General features: G+C 38.0%; 1 protein-coding gene across 11 annotated transcripts in view; it reads right to left on the reverse strand.

The window, feature by feature from the left end:
• NALCN (sodium leak channel, non-selective) overlaps window positions 1-17,102 on the reverse strand; it is a 345,527-nt gene that overhangs the window by 121,872 nt on the left and 206,553 nt on the right. For all 11 annotated transcript variants that reach the window (XM_078853491.1, XM_078853490.1, XM_078853489.1 and 8 more), the window contains 2 exons: window positions 11,303-11,470; window positions 5,520-5,711 (listed from right to left, as the gene is read on the reverse strand). In XM_078853491.1, the coding sequence (XP_078709617.1) occupies window positions 5,520-5,711; window positions 11,303-11,470 (360 nt within the window). The remainder of the gene's footprint in view (window positions 1-5,519; window positions 5,712-11,302; window positions 11,471-17,102) is intronic.

Genomic DNA, 17,102 nt, shown 5'->3' on the forward strand with positions numbered 1-17,102 from the left:
GCTGGGGCCAGGGCTGTGCCATGTGCTGGTTTGTGCTGGGAAGGATGTGAGGAGAGCACCAGGAGGAGAGCTGCTTCTGCCTGGCGTCTCACTCCCTGCACTCACCCTGGGCTGCCTGGTGCAGCCCACCTGCCAATGTAGCTGTTCAGCAGCCCCAAATGGCCTTGGAGCAGGGGAGGACAGGGTGTGCCCAGGTTAGTGGCGAGCGCTCCTAGGGGTACATAGCGGCATCTGAAATTGGAAGATGTTGAGGAGCAGAGTCAGTGGGGATCCCTAGGTAGGATCAGGGAAATACACGCAGTGCCGGGTGTGTGCTGTGCTGTGTTTCAGTTTGTGCCTGGCAGCGCTGCCATCCCCCTAGTGCTTCATACGGTTGCCAGTCTGGCATTCTCGCTGCTGGTGCCAGAGGCTCAGGGGCTACACTGAGCCAGTGCTGAGCGTACGGACTGCCTGTGCCATTTGCAGCAGTCTCTGCTGTAGATGCACACAGTCCCTACTGTAACTTAAAAGCTTCCCCAGTAAACTCAACGTGTGTGATCGTACTGTGTATCTGTACTTAAAACCAAAGAAAGGGCACCAAAATACAAGTTCTCCCAGGGTGCCATTTTCCCTAAAGCTGGCCTGGGACACAGAGGTGGCTATATCCTACTAATCTGATGTGGCCACCCCACCCCACTGAAGCAAAAAGTGAGGGATACTACATTAAAGTTATTCTCATTTACTTCTGGCTCACAACCTCTGTGTGTGTGACTAATGATTGTTGAACCAGTTTAGCCTTTATTAATTATATCTGAATTACTTATTATTATTTAATCTCTTTTTTAATGGGAAACTTCTATTTTAATTATTTGCTTCAAGGTGTATAGATATCTTTAATATATTACTGCACGTTTTCTCTGTAAAATCTACATAAATTTATTTTTTAAGTTGAAAAGTACCCTTTCAATGTGATGAAAACTTAGCCTTCCATTTAAAATTGTAATATATAATGTGGTTAGTTCTAATGATATCCTTTAAATAAATTTAAATCTTTCCTCATATTATTAAAGTTCCCTATATTGGAAAAACATTAGCTTAAAGAAAATAATATGGCAGTGAATAATGATTTTGTGTTTTGTACCCAGCAATCTTCCTTTCAGAAAAAGATATTTTTAGTTGAAAGGTACATTTCTAACCATTTATGTTAAAATGAAATGCAACTATCTAGCTGACAGAACTAACAGCTGTGAAAATGAGACTTAGAGATTTATGCAAATGGAGGACTTCGGAATTAATTCATGTTATGGAAAAGACTGTCAGTTTCTATGAGTCTTTATGCCCCATTACTTAATTAGCTGTTTTGATGATGGTCGTCAAACTGCATTTGTATGAAGTGGAAGATCTGCAAATAGGGCATGTTATATGAAATGTGTGACAATTCTGATTTTTTTGTCCATCCATTAAACAGATAATGCCCCACAAATGACTATAGATAAAGGGGGGAAATGTGTAGTTTTACAAAATCTAAGGTTCACTTACAGAGCACTTGTTCAATAAGTATGCTTGTATGCAAAGTATCATGGGCCGAATCCTACTGGCCTTCCTCATGAGCAGTCCCACTAAAATCTAAAATGAGGATTTAGGACCACTGTTGTATAAATGCTTGCTCTCTCTCCCCTACCACTCCCCTCTTCCACCCTGCTACATACCCAAGAAGAATTCAGTAACATACCATGATAAGAAAGGTCAGCCTGTAAAAACACCTCAATAGGTATTACATAGTAATGGCTCTAAAGAGTAAACAATTCATCATTTAAGAACTAACAAAAAAGTTTTTTTATGATTGTGTGGAACTAATGTGTCTCTAGCTGAGCCTCTTTCAGCCTCAGCCCCAGGAGTGAAATCCTGATCATACTAAAGTCAATGGATGTTTTGCCATTGACTTCAATGGGGACAGGATTTGACCATGGGTTTCTATGTTATTTTGGACCCATTTTTAAATTCTGATCCTCTTTTCACTCACACTGGAGCAGCTAATGTTTGTCCCCAAGATTCAGAGAAATGCAATCTGCTTTCAGAGGTGTAGGTAACTATGAAACTACAATGATCCCTTCTATTTTCTGTGTAGTTCACCTTGAAATTTCTAAGCAGTCTTAGCAGAGCTGTTCAAAGGCACAAATGGAAGTTTGGTACCTAACTTATTTATATCTTTCAACATCTCTCGCTCTCTGTACCTATAGTTCAGCTGCTCCTTTTTTTCTCTCTAGGGCTCATACAGGCTGAGAAGACAGAAATGGTGTTTTTTCTTTCTTCATGTCTTAATTTGTCGTTCTCTTAAAGCAAATCAAGGTAATTGTGACAGAGTATCTATTTGGATACAGTAACAACACTTCCCAGCAGTGGTTTGTTTTTCAGTGTAGTGTCTGGCCTTTCACTTAATTTAGACTTAAAAAATATTGCTCAAATGGAATATTTTGATCACTGTATAGTGTGTAAACCAAGAATATAGCTCTCTCTCTCTCTCTCTCTAGCAGAATATAGCTCAATAATGCTATACAAGACACTGTAGAATACTTTGCTATTTTATTCATTTGGGGAGATGGTTCCTAAAAATACAAAGAAGATGGATCTGTTAATAGCAGTAAAGTAAACATCTGTATTTTGTGCTCTTAGTATAGACATAAAGATGAAGTTAGGCCATCTGAGAAGCAGCACCGATCAAAAGAACACTGGAATTTGTAACCAGAGCAACACTGAGCTTGTGCTTATTGACTGTTCATACAACCATGTGAAAACATGCAATTTATAGGCATTAGTGAAAGAAGGAGGCCTATTGTTTCCAAAACCCATACTGTGCTTCATTGTAGGATATTTATGGTTAAGGGCGGATTTTATTTTTAGTCTACTGTTTCAGTCTCAAAAGGACTTTAGTGTTAAGGTTCAAAATTTACCCTACATTGTCATCCTTTTTGTAAGTGTAACAGTCCTCAGCATTTCAGGAACTGCAAAACCCACCATGTCAATTGTGCCTGCCATTTCAGATTAATTCTTGCATCAGGGCAAGCCCCTATAAATCTATAATAACACACTCTGCATATATGAACCCAACGTCATGCTTGCCCTCTCTGATAGTAAAGCTATTTTTGCAAGCACAATTTGAAAATAATACATTCCAGAATCTTTAAACAGAATAATTTTATAATTTTATGTTTACTAGTATGTATGTTTGCCGCAAGACTGGTTCTGTAGTCATTCAGTTGAAGAATCTTACTGAAATCAATGAGATTACTATGTTAACGGTAGTCCCCCAACCTTTGTAAGAGGGAGACACTTTAAAGAGACATTGACAGGTCAAATTTCACCCCAAATTCAATTTTCTTAACAGTAAATTTTCATTCATTACATCAGAGGTCCCAAAGCAGTAGAACTACAAAAGGAAAACACACATTACCGATTATATTTCCCAAACCCTCATGCTTTAGTGAATTTGTATACAGTAAAAGAATAATATTCAGAAAAAGAATAACTGAAGACTATTAAGTCAAACTATCATATGAGATGTATTTTAAAACATTTTAATTTGACTTCCACTGATACACTGCTATTGGTAATCCATCTTATATTCAATTGAGAATTCAAGCAGAAAAATATTAAATTCGTATTGTTCTGTCTTTTAGCATCTCAATAATCCATTAACGGGAATATCCTCTTTTCCTTTGGACAGTATATTTCAGTACCTACATACCTTTGCCAAAAATGAATATGTTAATAAAATAAATGTGGGTAAAAATGTCCACATTAATGTAAAAGTTTACTAATAGCATGGTAGAGCATGACAATGTTTGTTTAAACTTGAGCTTTCACAGATCAATACGTCAGTTAAAATCTGCAAGTTGCTGTGAGGATCTCTTACCTTGATTATGTAACTATAATTCTCTTAGGGGTTTTCACTGACATTTTCGTAGTTCAAAACTTAAACACATGCTAGAAATCAAGTGCACAGACGTTTCAGACTTTCAATTTACTATCAAAGGTTCTCCTAAAACTATACATTGGAGTTGACAGTACAATATAACTCGTGGCATTATCACTGCAATTAGGCAGAAGCCTGATTATTTTTTTTATACACTTGCCTCCTAGCGTTCTGTTTTCTCTTCCTTCTCCAGTGTTTGAAAATGAAACCTAATTACATTTGTAATGACCCTACTAACTCTTTTTCTAGCCAGGCTTTCTAGAATTGGAATTGTAGCATAACATTTCTTCCCTTAGCATATCTATTTTTTGTCTCACTTTTGGTGGCTAACATCCCAGACATGTAATAAAGGAGATCATTAGAAATTGTTGCTTCACTATTTTGTTTGTTAAATGCGTGACTCTTGAGGCTGCCTTATTCATTCCTATTTAATTGTTCCAACCAATGCACTTTCACTAAAACAGATATACTATGAAACCAATATAGGATGATTGAAAGCAATAAAGTGTCAATGGAACCAATCCATGTACACTCAGTCTAATATAGTATTAAAGAAATGGCAGTATTTTCATTCAAAACAGTGTGTTTCACTTTACAGTATATTAATATATAATAAATAATATAACAGTATATTAGCTACAATTTCTACTGAATTTCAGAGTTTCATTCTGATTTCATGTCATGCCCACAGTATTTATTTATGCCCAAAAGGTGGATGCATACTTTGGCAATGCAGGCAGATTTTACAACCTTGCCTAAAATACACATTCTTGTGCATATCAAGAGCAACCATTTTTCATAATACCAAAGGTACATATAAGCTTGGAAGTATTAGCTATTTATTGGTAAATATGAGTAATCGTCGATTTCACTGCATACATAAACTGGCAAAAATACTTCCATTGATAATCAAATTCTGCGGATAGGCAAAGTAAGAAAAATGCTGCTGAAGAACTTACTAGAGTTTGAATTAAGGATATATACTGTATATATTTTGACATGTGATGCTGACAATTTGTTTTTTTTAGTGGTTATAAAGCTTTAACTTTTTGAACCTCAACGTCTACCGCCATTAATTATTGCTTGCCCCTCCCCCATAATTTCCCGCAACTGTTAAAATTTTAAATAGATTAAAATTTTAAAAATGCTTAAAAATCAAAATTAATATTTGTAACTATTATAAGTCATTAAAATTGATTTCTGCCAACCCTAGTTATATATCATGTCCAAGTGGAACATTCCACACGTATACACTATTCCACACATGCATGCTCTCTCCATTGTATCCTTGACCATCGTTAGACCCATACTTTTTGCTGTGCCATTATATCTACATCTGTACACCTTAGACTTCCTTCAGCAATAGACAAACAAACAAAACAGCCCAACTCAAATTTCTCTTTACTATTGTGGGTCTGCAGGAAAACAGAACCACACAGCAAAGACCATACTATTATTTGATCTTCTATAAGGTAATAAGCTTTCATCATGATGAAAACTAGATTAGACAGAAAGATAGACCTGTAATAAGATAACTAGTGAAGTAGTCAATCCTTCTTATACTTACCCTTGGAAAAGTTGTAAATCTGTCCAGTTCTTCCACAAAGCAGAACATCTGTAAACTAATTGCTGACATTACAATTAAAAGGCTGGCAGTGAATACAACCAAGCTCCCAAGTTTTTTTCCAGGACCAAATATCTTATACACAAAATCCTCCAAAGCAGGAGAAATCTTTATAAGTCGAACTACCCTAAGCACCTGCAAAGAGAGAGGAAAAGATAAAATACAATTACAATCATATTAGTTTGTCTGATTATATTATCCATCAATTTTAATAGATTCACAGATTTTAAGGCCAGAGGGGACCGTTATGATCATGTATTTAATCTGACCTGCATACACAGGCTAAAGAACCTCACCCAACAATTTCTGTATCAAGACCATAACTTCTGTTTGAGCCATAATATACCTTTTTAAAAGACAAGCAGTCTTGATTTAAAGATAAGAAGTGATCAAGAATCCACTACACCTCTAGTTAAATTGTTCCAATGGTTAATCTATGTGCCCTGTTAAAAAATATATCTTATTCCTAGTCTGAAATTAATCTAGGATGATGCAGCATTTTTATTAAAGTTTCCTCCTACTGCTCAGAGCCATGCGTTTGATAAAAAAATTATATTCTTTTTAGCTCATTGCTTCCCTTGGTATTTTTCCCTTTCTATATTAATAGCCTTGATCCACAATCTTTTACAATTCCAGTGTATCAATAAAAAAAAAACTATGTGGCTCTTAAGAGAATGTATTTGTAACACTGAACACTGGGCTATATATTCATGCAGAGAGCACGCACCTGTATCCCCACAGATAGTTTGCCCATACAATGACCTAAGAGGAAGTTAACCCTGAATCTCAATGCAAAGAGTTGCATGAGGTACTATAAAATATAAATCATTAAATGTTTCATTAGCTAACATGCATGATTGTTAATACTACATTCAGTGAGAGACCTTCCAGTGACATAGTTTCTCAACATGGGGAGAATATCACCAGTATGCTGGTGACACACAGCTGTCTCATTATTAATTATTATTATTATTGGTACCATACAGAATCCTAGTAATGGAACAGCACGCCATTGTGTTAGGTGCAATACAACACACAATAAAAAGAGAGTCCCTGCCCCAAACAGCTTGCGATCTAAACAAATACATGTCTCTCATGCCCCATGGACCCCATACATTCTGCACATCTCCGTCACGGAATGACACTACCAGCTGGATGTATCACAGCTGCCTTGTCCCCAGTATGGGGTAAATAGAAGTCTTGCGTCTGGACACAAGCTGATGTTATGAGGAAGTTCTCTCTTCCTTTAGTGAGGTAGGTTAAGAATCCTGGAGTGACTGTATCATTTCCATGGTAAACCATGTGTTGTTTGCATGAGGGTCTAATGTGTTTTTTCTGTTGTGTAATTTGCATAGGCTACTGCTACGCACTTATTTATTTTGTAACAGGAACACACGCTCCCATGACTGGTGTTTTATTACCGCTGCTTAGGAGGGCTTCTCTATAGCTTGCAACTTGTTCAGAATTCAGCACCACATTTGCTCACGGATTTAAGATGCTGTGATCATATTAGGCGCAACCTGTGTACTTTATATTGGCTACCCGGAAAGTGGTAGATTGAGTTTGGCCTGAAACCGTTGATTTTTTTAATATACAATTCTCCCTTGAAGTGTGGCTGAGTAAAAACGATACCTTTACTCAACAGAACTACTCCTGGGGTGAAATCCTAGCCCCACTGAAGTCAATGTGAATGTTGCTATTGACTTCAATGGGACTAGGATTGAACCACTGGTTTGTATTCTGAATCATGTTTTAGATTTAATTGTCTTACCTAGCTTTCTTTTTTCTCCGCCTAAAGAGCTCTAACTGACCTTTAAGTAGCACATTAATCTTTATTGGTGCTATTTTGCTATTTCATTTGTTTTCATTAGGAGACAAATTAAATCTAGCAAAGTTTTACTGTAATGACATTCTTGTTTTCCATGCTATAGGCTAATACATACAAATTTTCTTTTTTAAGATTTTTACATAGATGGTGTGTACTTTTGGGGGTAAAATATATAAAGATTTTGTACCGCAATTCAAAATGAAAATTAAAAAGGAACCCACAAGTTTTGTTACATAAAATTTCTAAGAATGCCTCTCTCAAGATGTAGTTATGTTTACCTCAGAAGGTTACTCTATAATATTTTTTCCCCAATAAAAAACACCACCTTCTGCCTTCAAAACACAATATATTCCACTCCATTCCATTCCAAAAAAACCCTTTATAAGACTGCTGTAATACATAAAACATGGAGTCTTTCCATTAACTATGAAGGCCTTTTGGATCAGGGTTGCAGAAAATTTGCTTTACTGCTAATTTTCTGTCACAGAACGGTTTGCATGTTGCTGTGAACAAGAATTAATACTGATGTGCACAGAGAGGTGGTTAAGAAGGTGAGTAATGCCTAGCGTGGTGAAGAGTAACTCATGTATTGACAAGAGGTTATCTGTGAAGGCAAATAAATAATGTAGACTATGATAGACATTAGGGAAGCCTAGGAAGGTGAAAAAAAGTTCTGTTTGATAAACTAGGGGGTATTCAACAAGGAACTCTTTTTAGCTACATTTTTTTGGTTGACTGGGAACACAGCAACCCTGTCACCATTAATATTAAAATACCTGAAGATCTGCCTAGCCTCCAGAAGTATCCCTGTGAACATTACTTTTTGACCTTAACTGAACTGGAGATACGTTACACAGCTTGCTAGAAATCTGCTTGTTTGGGAACATGGTGTATACATGCCTGCACACTGACAAAGGTATTTTCCAACCTCTGTGTCATTTGCCTACAAGGGGATTTGGATTGTGGAATGTGACCCAGATCTTTCAGTGTAGCAGGTGCTTCTGCTTATAAAACGTATGTCTTTTCAGATAGATAGTTCTATGAAAACTACATCTTAAAAAAAACTCTGTGATGAAACAGCAAGTGCCCTTTATTTCATAATGGGTCCAGAGGACAGGTTTGGGTTTTTTTGGAGAATGTAGGGAGGATCCCGCCCCAGTGAAGTCAATGAGAATTTTGCTATTGACTTTGACAGGGCCGGGAGTTCACCTGTAGTGTTTTAAGGTAACAACAAAAACAACAAAACACCCTCCCAACCAATTAACATTATTTTTAATAAATAAAAATATCCTTTTAAGTTTGGTTTCGACATTGTTTTAATCTCTGTAATTTAGGTGTCAGAAATTAGTATCAATATCTGAATATACTTTTAGTGCTGCTCACTTCTGTTTCACTAGAATTATGCTGATAGTTAGAGCTCTGTGAAATCTTTTTATAATTTTTCATTTTATTTCTCGGAATTTGTTGTTACTTCATTTTCTCAGGTCCTGCCCCCAGGGCAGTAAAAGACCCTGGGGGCTGAGGAGTGGTTGTAGAGTGAGCCTGCATTCACCATGCAGCAGGGGCTCCTGACCCAAAGGGCTCAGCCCACCTCCCAGCTCCAGGAATTGTGGCGTGGTGCATGGGGTTGCAATGCCATTCACTTTTGGCCCACCCACCCCACCAGTCATGCTGGCAGAGGAGTGGCCGGGACAGTCCTGAGTAATGTTGTGATCCAGTCTGGCAGGTTAAAATGCCTACACTGGGGAGTTTTTCATTTTATGTCATTTTAATCATTGTTTTTCATTTTATTTCATGTTATTTTGCATTTGCAGGAAATACGGGGCTGACTCACTCTAACTATGTGTCACCATGAACGATTTTCTTTTAAATGTAGAAGGCATGCAAATTACACATTTTAATCCTTTGTGAAAGATTGGTCACAAAGTCAAGGCGGGGGGAGATTTTTCAAAAACACTCAGCAACAACCCACCTCTGTTCTCATTGAAGTCTGTATTAAAACTCCCATATTGCAGTGGGAATATAGTTAGGCCAACAGTGAGTGCTTTTAGATAATCCCACCCCAAACATATAAATATATGAAAAAAGATCTATCTAGACAGATATTATCAGAGCAAGAAAAAGACAGAAGGACCAGATTCAGGCAGTAATTTCCCCCTTCTATTCTACAGAGTTAGCGATGACCACAATTATTTTGTCCAATACGTAAAATTTATATTTTAATATTCAAACTTCCTGGAAAGAGACCACAAGCTGTAAGTGGGTTCTGATTAAAGAAATATTCCACCAGTGAGTTAATGTGTTTGCTGCTTGTAATATTTGAGAGTTCCAACTTACTGTTGTCTGATTGTTTATTTTACATTTGTGCAATAGAAGTACAATGGTTTAGTTTAAGGTATTCATTTTCATATGTTTGAGAGTTACATCATGCCCTTGAGTGGCATTGTGCTGAGTATTCTGATATCATGTAATCTCAGCAAGATCTAAAGTGCCACCATCTAAAAACATTCAATTCCTGTGGGGCTATGTGCCAGGGTCAGAGATCTTGTAGCTTTGCAGGTTTTCCTGACCAATTTTGTAGAATCATGTAAAGAGAATGTGAATAGGCTTTGTGCAGTTTTCCACAATCTATCAAAGTTCATCACTACATTTCAGCGGACCGTACTATGTGTCATCATAGTTTATAATGCTTTTCTGTAAGATTTATCTATGTCATTTATTATTTACCCTTTTAATTATTAATTACTAATCTCTTGCTTCAACTCGTTTCTAAATAATAGATGGATATGAATCTGTTCTAATTTTTTAAACTCATAAATGCAACATATATCACTGAAACTACCGTGAAGGTATTTTGGTCTCTCTAAGCAACACTGTTTTACTTGCTATTATCTGAACTACAATTCCCAGAATCCTCTTATAGCTAAAATGTCTGACCAGTCTAAAAAGCTGTGTCCTGTAGTTCTCATGTAAGGTTGTGATTTTCCAATGCCAAAATAATTGTTTTAGCCTTTTTAAAGAAAGGATTACTAGACTCAGTAACTGACACCTTACACTTGAGATTATACTACAATATAATGAACCTATGGGCCTTTTCCCACAACTAGATTGACCCTACAGGACATGTTCATCCAAGAAGGAGGGACAGGGAATAAGTTGGTATGGCGGCTAGGCTAACAAAGGACAAATGTGAGCTCACTTACAACCCGAAAATGGGTCAACCCCAAGGAATCTCTCTCTCTCTTTGTGTTCCACAAGGGACTTCCAGCAGGAATGGACAGGACAGCCCCCATAAATAGATTAGGAATAACCTGAAGATTGAAAAATGTCAGGATCCAGGGTGGAGCTGGGGAAATGGCTTTAGAAGATCCAGAAGGGACTGAGGCAGAGAATCTCCTAGTTAGGAAAGTAACATGGGAAGGTGACAGCTGGTAGAGCAGTGTCTATGGAATCAAAAGTAAGTTTATGGGGAACTGAGGGCCAATAACAAGCAAGCCACTTGTGGACATTAAGGGTCAGCGGGAGGACATGCAGTAAGAAGTGGTGTGTGTGCAAAGGTGAATGAAGAATTGTGGCCAAATTAGACCAAAGCCAGGATGAAGCAGTATAGCGGAAGTTGGAAATGAGAGCTGCAAAGAAGGAGGATAGGGGGCTGATCTGCTTACTCAGATAGAGGCCTACTCTTGTAAGGTCTCCGTAGATCCACAGATTTAAAAAGAGACATTTGTTTGAATTATTATTATTTTAAAGACTTATTCAAAGTGATTCAGCAATATGAGAACACTGGAAGAAACAAAGGAAAGCGCAGATGGGAATATGTATTACTGTTCGTGGATAACATTTTTAGTGTGCCTGAACAAAGTATTTAAACAAAAATCTTAAAATTAGTTGACTGTACCTGAAAATATGTAAACTGGGAATGGTAGAGGTCTGGATAAATATGAAGAGTAGTTCCAATTACAAGCAGCAGTTCAAATTTGTGAAGAGATGAGCTGATGTATCCAGTAAAGCCCAAGCACCAGATCTTCAGAAGAGCTTCTAAGTCAAAGAGAACTGTAAAAGCAACCTAGGAGAATACACAAGAGGAAAAACAAGTATTTCAATTACTGATTCAAATCATGGCTTTCTATGTCAGAGTTCATACCTTGCCAAGATTTGAAATGATGTCTACTTGAGGATCTATAGAGCAAAGGAAATAGCTGGAATAACATTTAGCAAAAAATAATGGTATGTGCTGAATAGCCAAGCAAAGGGATAATGGTCTAGATTCATCAAAATGGATGACAGGCATTTCTCATTTTTCTAATTTTTATGAACAAATGGCACTTATCTGTAAATTCTCAAACTTTGACTATAAGCAGAGCATTCAAATGAAAATGACAGAATTCCTGTTTGTATAACATATAGCGTACTTTCACCGAGATGATAGAGCAAGTTGATATTTCTAAAGTGCTAATTGTCTACAAATAGAGATACTCACAAATTATCACTAAAACTATTTGTTACAATTTAAAAACGAGATTAATAATAAAAAAATACTCAAATTTGGAAAACCATACACATGCATTTCCTTTCATTAATTGGGCCTAATGTTCTCCCAAGGTTGGCAAATTCTCAGTTGGCCTGAGCTGGTTGCAACTGGATCCCACTTAGGTTAACTTGATGGTTCTAAACTATTTGAGATTCCAACTCTCTTTCCATAAAATAGATATGATTATATTTACCAACAGAGAGGGTTTTGTCAGCTAACTAAATAATGTTTGTAATGTGCAATATATTTTATGAACTGTAAAAATCACTGACAGAGGTGGAAATATAACACAAATGTTTGGGCTACCAGCCTTATGTTCAATCTTCTAGTCAACACATATGGCTTGTTGGTGAGCAGTACCACCAGCAATATCTGCAAGAGTTTTCCTAAAGTGTCTGAAATATTTATCAAACTTTCAAGTTCTCTGCATGATTAAATCAAACGAAGATGTCTCGCAGCACAACCTTTTGTTTAGGCTGAGCAATAAAACCCAACTGGAAACCCTACTGTGGGCACGCACACACACCTGCACACACCTCTCAGTCTTCATATCATCAAAGATAATGACCAATTTTCCCTGACTTGTTCCTTTGTAGATATCACTGAGATCTACAAAACAAGTCAAGTTTGAAAAAAAATGGTTTCAAAACCAGAATGAGCAAAAACTGTGTTTGAAACACACTGAGAAAGTATTTTAATCTGGTTTAAAGAAAAAAAGGCCTTGAGCAAAGAAGAGTCATACAAAATTTCATCTCCAAAGGATCTGTGTGCGCGTGTGCACTCCAGTTATGAAATGCAGAAAGGTATTGGAATTCAACCTTACAGCAGTGGAGAAGCAAGTCTAACATTCACACAATTCAGACTATATAGGTGTTGCATTAGGGACAAGATTAGCCAATTTGATGTTAAATATATTTAAATTTATTCTATAAATGCATAGGCAGGATGATTTGCATTTTACATCCTTGTCAGAGGACCTCAAACCAGTAACACTTAAAAATGTATCTGATGGTTTGCATAGCATTTGGTTACATTTATACACCTGCCTTCCCACTGATAGAGCTGGGCATTTTTCCTTCATTGTAATTAATTATATGAGAAGAATCAGGAGTCAAATAGACAACATCTGACTTGAACTTTTTGTTAGGTATGCAATGCAATAACGTAGATTTGTATACAAATTTATGTTCATATCTACCCCTTTTGCTGCTGCAGAGAGGGGAAGAGGGTGAATCCACGGAAAAAGCCATGGGGTGCCATGCAGGGGCAGGCAACTGGTTACACAAGTTGCTACCATCTGCTGTGCTTGCACAATTCCTTCTGTCAAAATACCTATGCATCCTCATGAGCCATAAAAAAAAAAACATGTGAGGCTCAGTTAGGAAAGAAGCCAAAGAGGAGCCATATGAGTGGCATGCTTCCCAGTAGGTTGCAGGGTGCTAATGCTGCTTTACGCACAGGACAGCTAGGGCCAATACCCAACACTACCACCTAAGATGGTTCTGCTGTGCTGCCCTGGCTTGCTGAGGGGGGTGTAGAGCTACAGGTGAACTTAGAGGGGAGTCCTTCTGAGTTGGATCAATGAGGTTAGGATCCCAGATCTCTGGCCCTTCCCTCCCTTTTCAGGTTCCATATTCTGTTTAATTTTCACTTTGGCAAGAGGGACACAGACTTTCTCAGAACAGTATTGATACAAGGACATAGATTCATTGCAAAGGACACTGTCATGTGAGATGGTAGCAGAAGAAAACGGTTTAACTCTGTTCATGCCTCTAGCGTGTAGGCCACTGCTTTTCAGGATTCTTAATGATCTTCATTAAGACTTCAATCCTGCAACCTATCAAAATGGAGAAGGCTTCTTCATTTCTGTCTGTCTTGGGTTTTTCTACTGCATACCCTCCTACCGTCTAACCAATGAACATATATAATTAGATCTTTATGATGGTGTCCATCATGGAGTTGCTCTTCAACCTTCCCAGGTGCTAGGAAGCTATATTTGGTTGGGTTTTTTGTTTGTTTTTCTCTCTCACAAGATTGCTTTTGCTGATTCTATAAGGTCAATATATTCAAATTTAAATAACTTTCTGATTACCTCAATTTGACCATGAATTTTATTTATTTTGGTACAATGGGCTGATAAATAAATTTGTAATGTACCTTAAGCTTTGCAAATAGTGGGGTGTATTGAAATATGTAAATGTGGAATCTAGGTCTAGAATTTACATCCTCTCCCCACCCCGGACTACTGCTTTAACCCTTAAAACCTTCTCTCCTTCTAGAGCTGTCTGTCCTCTAGTTTCCATAAAGGAAGCAGGCTTCCTTCTTGTAGCTGAGCGTATGAAATACTCCAGGCTAGGCTTGTCTGCTGAATTTAAATGGCTAGATTATTCCTAAATTGAGACTATATTATTATTCTGAGACTATATTATTTTAGGGATTTTAATGAACGTGAAAGACTTTCCAATTATCTACAATTTCCTGGTACTATTGCTGGGCATTGATGAACCTGAAGTGCCAAGTGGACTTTGCCAAGTCCTGTCAAAACCTGTGAGAGCTGTGGCCTCGTCAGATACACAAAAAGAAAGAGAGAGCTAGAGGAGAAAGATGAAAAGGGCTTGACTGACAACTGGAGGTGCAGCTCATTTATCTTGTTTGCTTCTTCTGAGTTTTTTGGTTGTGTCTGGGTGATTACCTCATTGTTCCTGTGACGGGGTCTATAAGGTCTTGTCTGGCTGCTGCTGGAAACATTGCAGAAGAGGGCAGCGTATTGCTCTGGCCATTAGGCCACGCAGCCCTGCAAGGGAGGGCAGCCATATTGACTCTGGCCACAAGGCCATCATGCAGCCCTGCAAGGGAGGGCCACCTTATTGACTCCGGCCATTAGGCCACACTACCCTGAGGCTCAGTGTGGTCATTTGGACTCAGCTCCGGGGCTGTAGTACCCTTCCCCCATACCCTAAGTGTGATAGGTGTACCAACCCTGCAACAGATACCCACACCCCAGATTTCAAAGAGAACCTTTTTAGCACTGAATAATGAAAAAGTAAATATAACTTGCATACAGTGCCCTCCACAGAAATACACATGCAGTATGACAATAGAAGGCATTATTATTTGTATCACAGTAGTGCTTGAAGGACCTTACCAAGATCAGGGTACCACTCTGCTAGGCATTTTATTAAAAATTAGAGATAGTCCCTCCCCTCAGCAAAGCTTACAATCTGAGGCTCTGATCGTGTGTTAATTGCAGGATCAGGGCCTAAATAGACAAAGAAAGTATTATCCCCATTTACAGACCTATCAAGGTCACACGAAAATCTGTAGGAGAACTAGGAAGCAAACCTAAATCTCCTCAGTCCCAGGCCAGTGCCTTAACCACAAGACCATTCTCCCTCACATGCATATGCTTTTACATACAGAAAAAAATTTCATTACGAGGACAATCAACTAAACCTGCACCAACTCCAGTGCTGTACATTCTAGTAAAAATACAATTTTTATTCAAAAGCTTGTTTAAAATGCCTGAAGTGAAAGGACTTGACAGCTTCCTTTTAAGACCCTTGTTTAAAAATATGAAAATGTCAAGTCATATCAGTTATGTTATTGACTCTGACCTCTGGATTCTATTTATTGTGTGCTGAACCCCAGCACAGTCTTGAAACTTGCTGCAATTGGGATTTTTGGTACATTCCATATTTACCACTGATTTGTTTGGAATATATTGCTCTGCTATGGGAAGGGGATTCATTTAGGAAAAAAAATTGTATCAGCTATAATAATGATGGAAAACTAACATTATTCCACATTTCTTAAAACAATATTGTAAATATAAAACCTTTACAAATTCAAATTCCTCCCATCCCCCATTTTTAGTAGGTTTATTATGGAAATCATTGAAACCTTGTTAAATTAAATATCATCCTTACAATTTAAGCTTAACTGAATAGATAAACACACTTTGGCACAGAGACTTAGAGATCAGATCTTGCTGAGGAGTTAAATGTTAGGATTTCTTTGGGTCAATTTAATGGCATTTGTATGTGAAATATAGGGCCATATTGTAACTTCTCCAGTGGCTGTGGGCTCCAGACATAGGAAATATGGCCTCCAACATAGGGGAACTTAGGGTTGTCCAAGGAAAGGAACATCCAACTTGAGAGAGAGTCTGCCCTTCCATGATGGCTTTGGAACTGTGTCTCTCCCACTTGTTGATAGTTTGGCTCCCTATGGTGCTTTTTTGCCATTGGCCACAGTTGTCAACTTGAAGAGAGGGGACAGTGTGAGTTAATGTCTCTAGCTGTACTAACTTTTACTTGTGTGAGCAGTGGCTCCAATTCAGGAAAGCATCCCTAATCAGGAAAGGTTATTAGGTATACATTTAGTCACTTGGACTAAAGGACATATTTAAAGTTAAGCACGTGCCTTTATGCTTTCCTAAATAGGATGGATTTAAGTACAAAAGTGAGAAGTGCCAAAAGCCAAGCAGAACTGGACCTTGCAAAGGAAATTAAAACCAACAGAAAAAAGATATTTTATATAAATAAAAAGAAAAGAAGAAAAAGAGAAGTGGCGTACGGGGAGATCTTGGCAAACCCGCAAAGTGCCCAAACCATTACTGTTTATTGCTACAAGTAGCCAAGCTAGCAGGCCGTAAGTGGGTTTATGCAGCAACCTTAACATGACTGAGTCAGGAGGGGAGGGGTTTCGGGTGCCACAGAAAGGGCAGCTTGACCCCGCGTCCTTTCTGATGAGATCTCTGTTGAAATTGCTGTGTTATGCATTTTAGGAAAACAGGAAGCTTGTCTATATGTGCCCTCAGGGATGTGTCTGTCAGGGCCGCAAGGCATGCAAACTCTGAAAAAACACATCTGGCTAACTGTTGATCAGAAGGAAACTTCTTGCTTAACCTTTGAAATTGCTTGCTTAACAAGTTTTCTTTGAGTGACGTGTTATTGTAATACTAATGAATAAATAAGGGAAGAAAGTTTTGGGTAGTTGGACTCTTCAGGGACTCTCCCTCTGGACACATCTTGTGGTCCCCACCAGCAGACAAAAGATTGGCATCGGAAGACTACCACTGTGCCACTCAAGAGCCACACCCAACTTAGGTAATTATTGAGGGCTGGGCGTTACTAACTTGTTGTGGACATGTGTAGGTGCTTGAGAC

The sequence above is a fragment of the Lepidochelys kempii genome, chromosome 1, assembly GCF_965140285.1.
Source record: "Lepidochelys kempii isolate rLepKem1 chromosome 1, rLepKem1.hap1, whole genome shotgun sequence".
Lineage (NCBI taxonomy): Eukaryota > Metazoa > Chordata > Testudines > Cheloniidae > Lepidochelys > Lepidochelys kempii.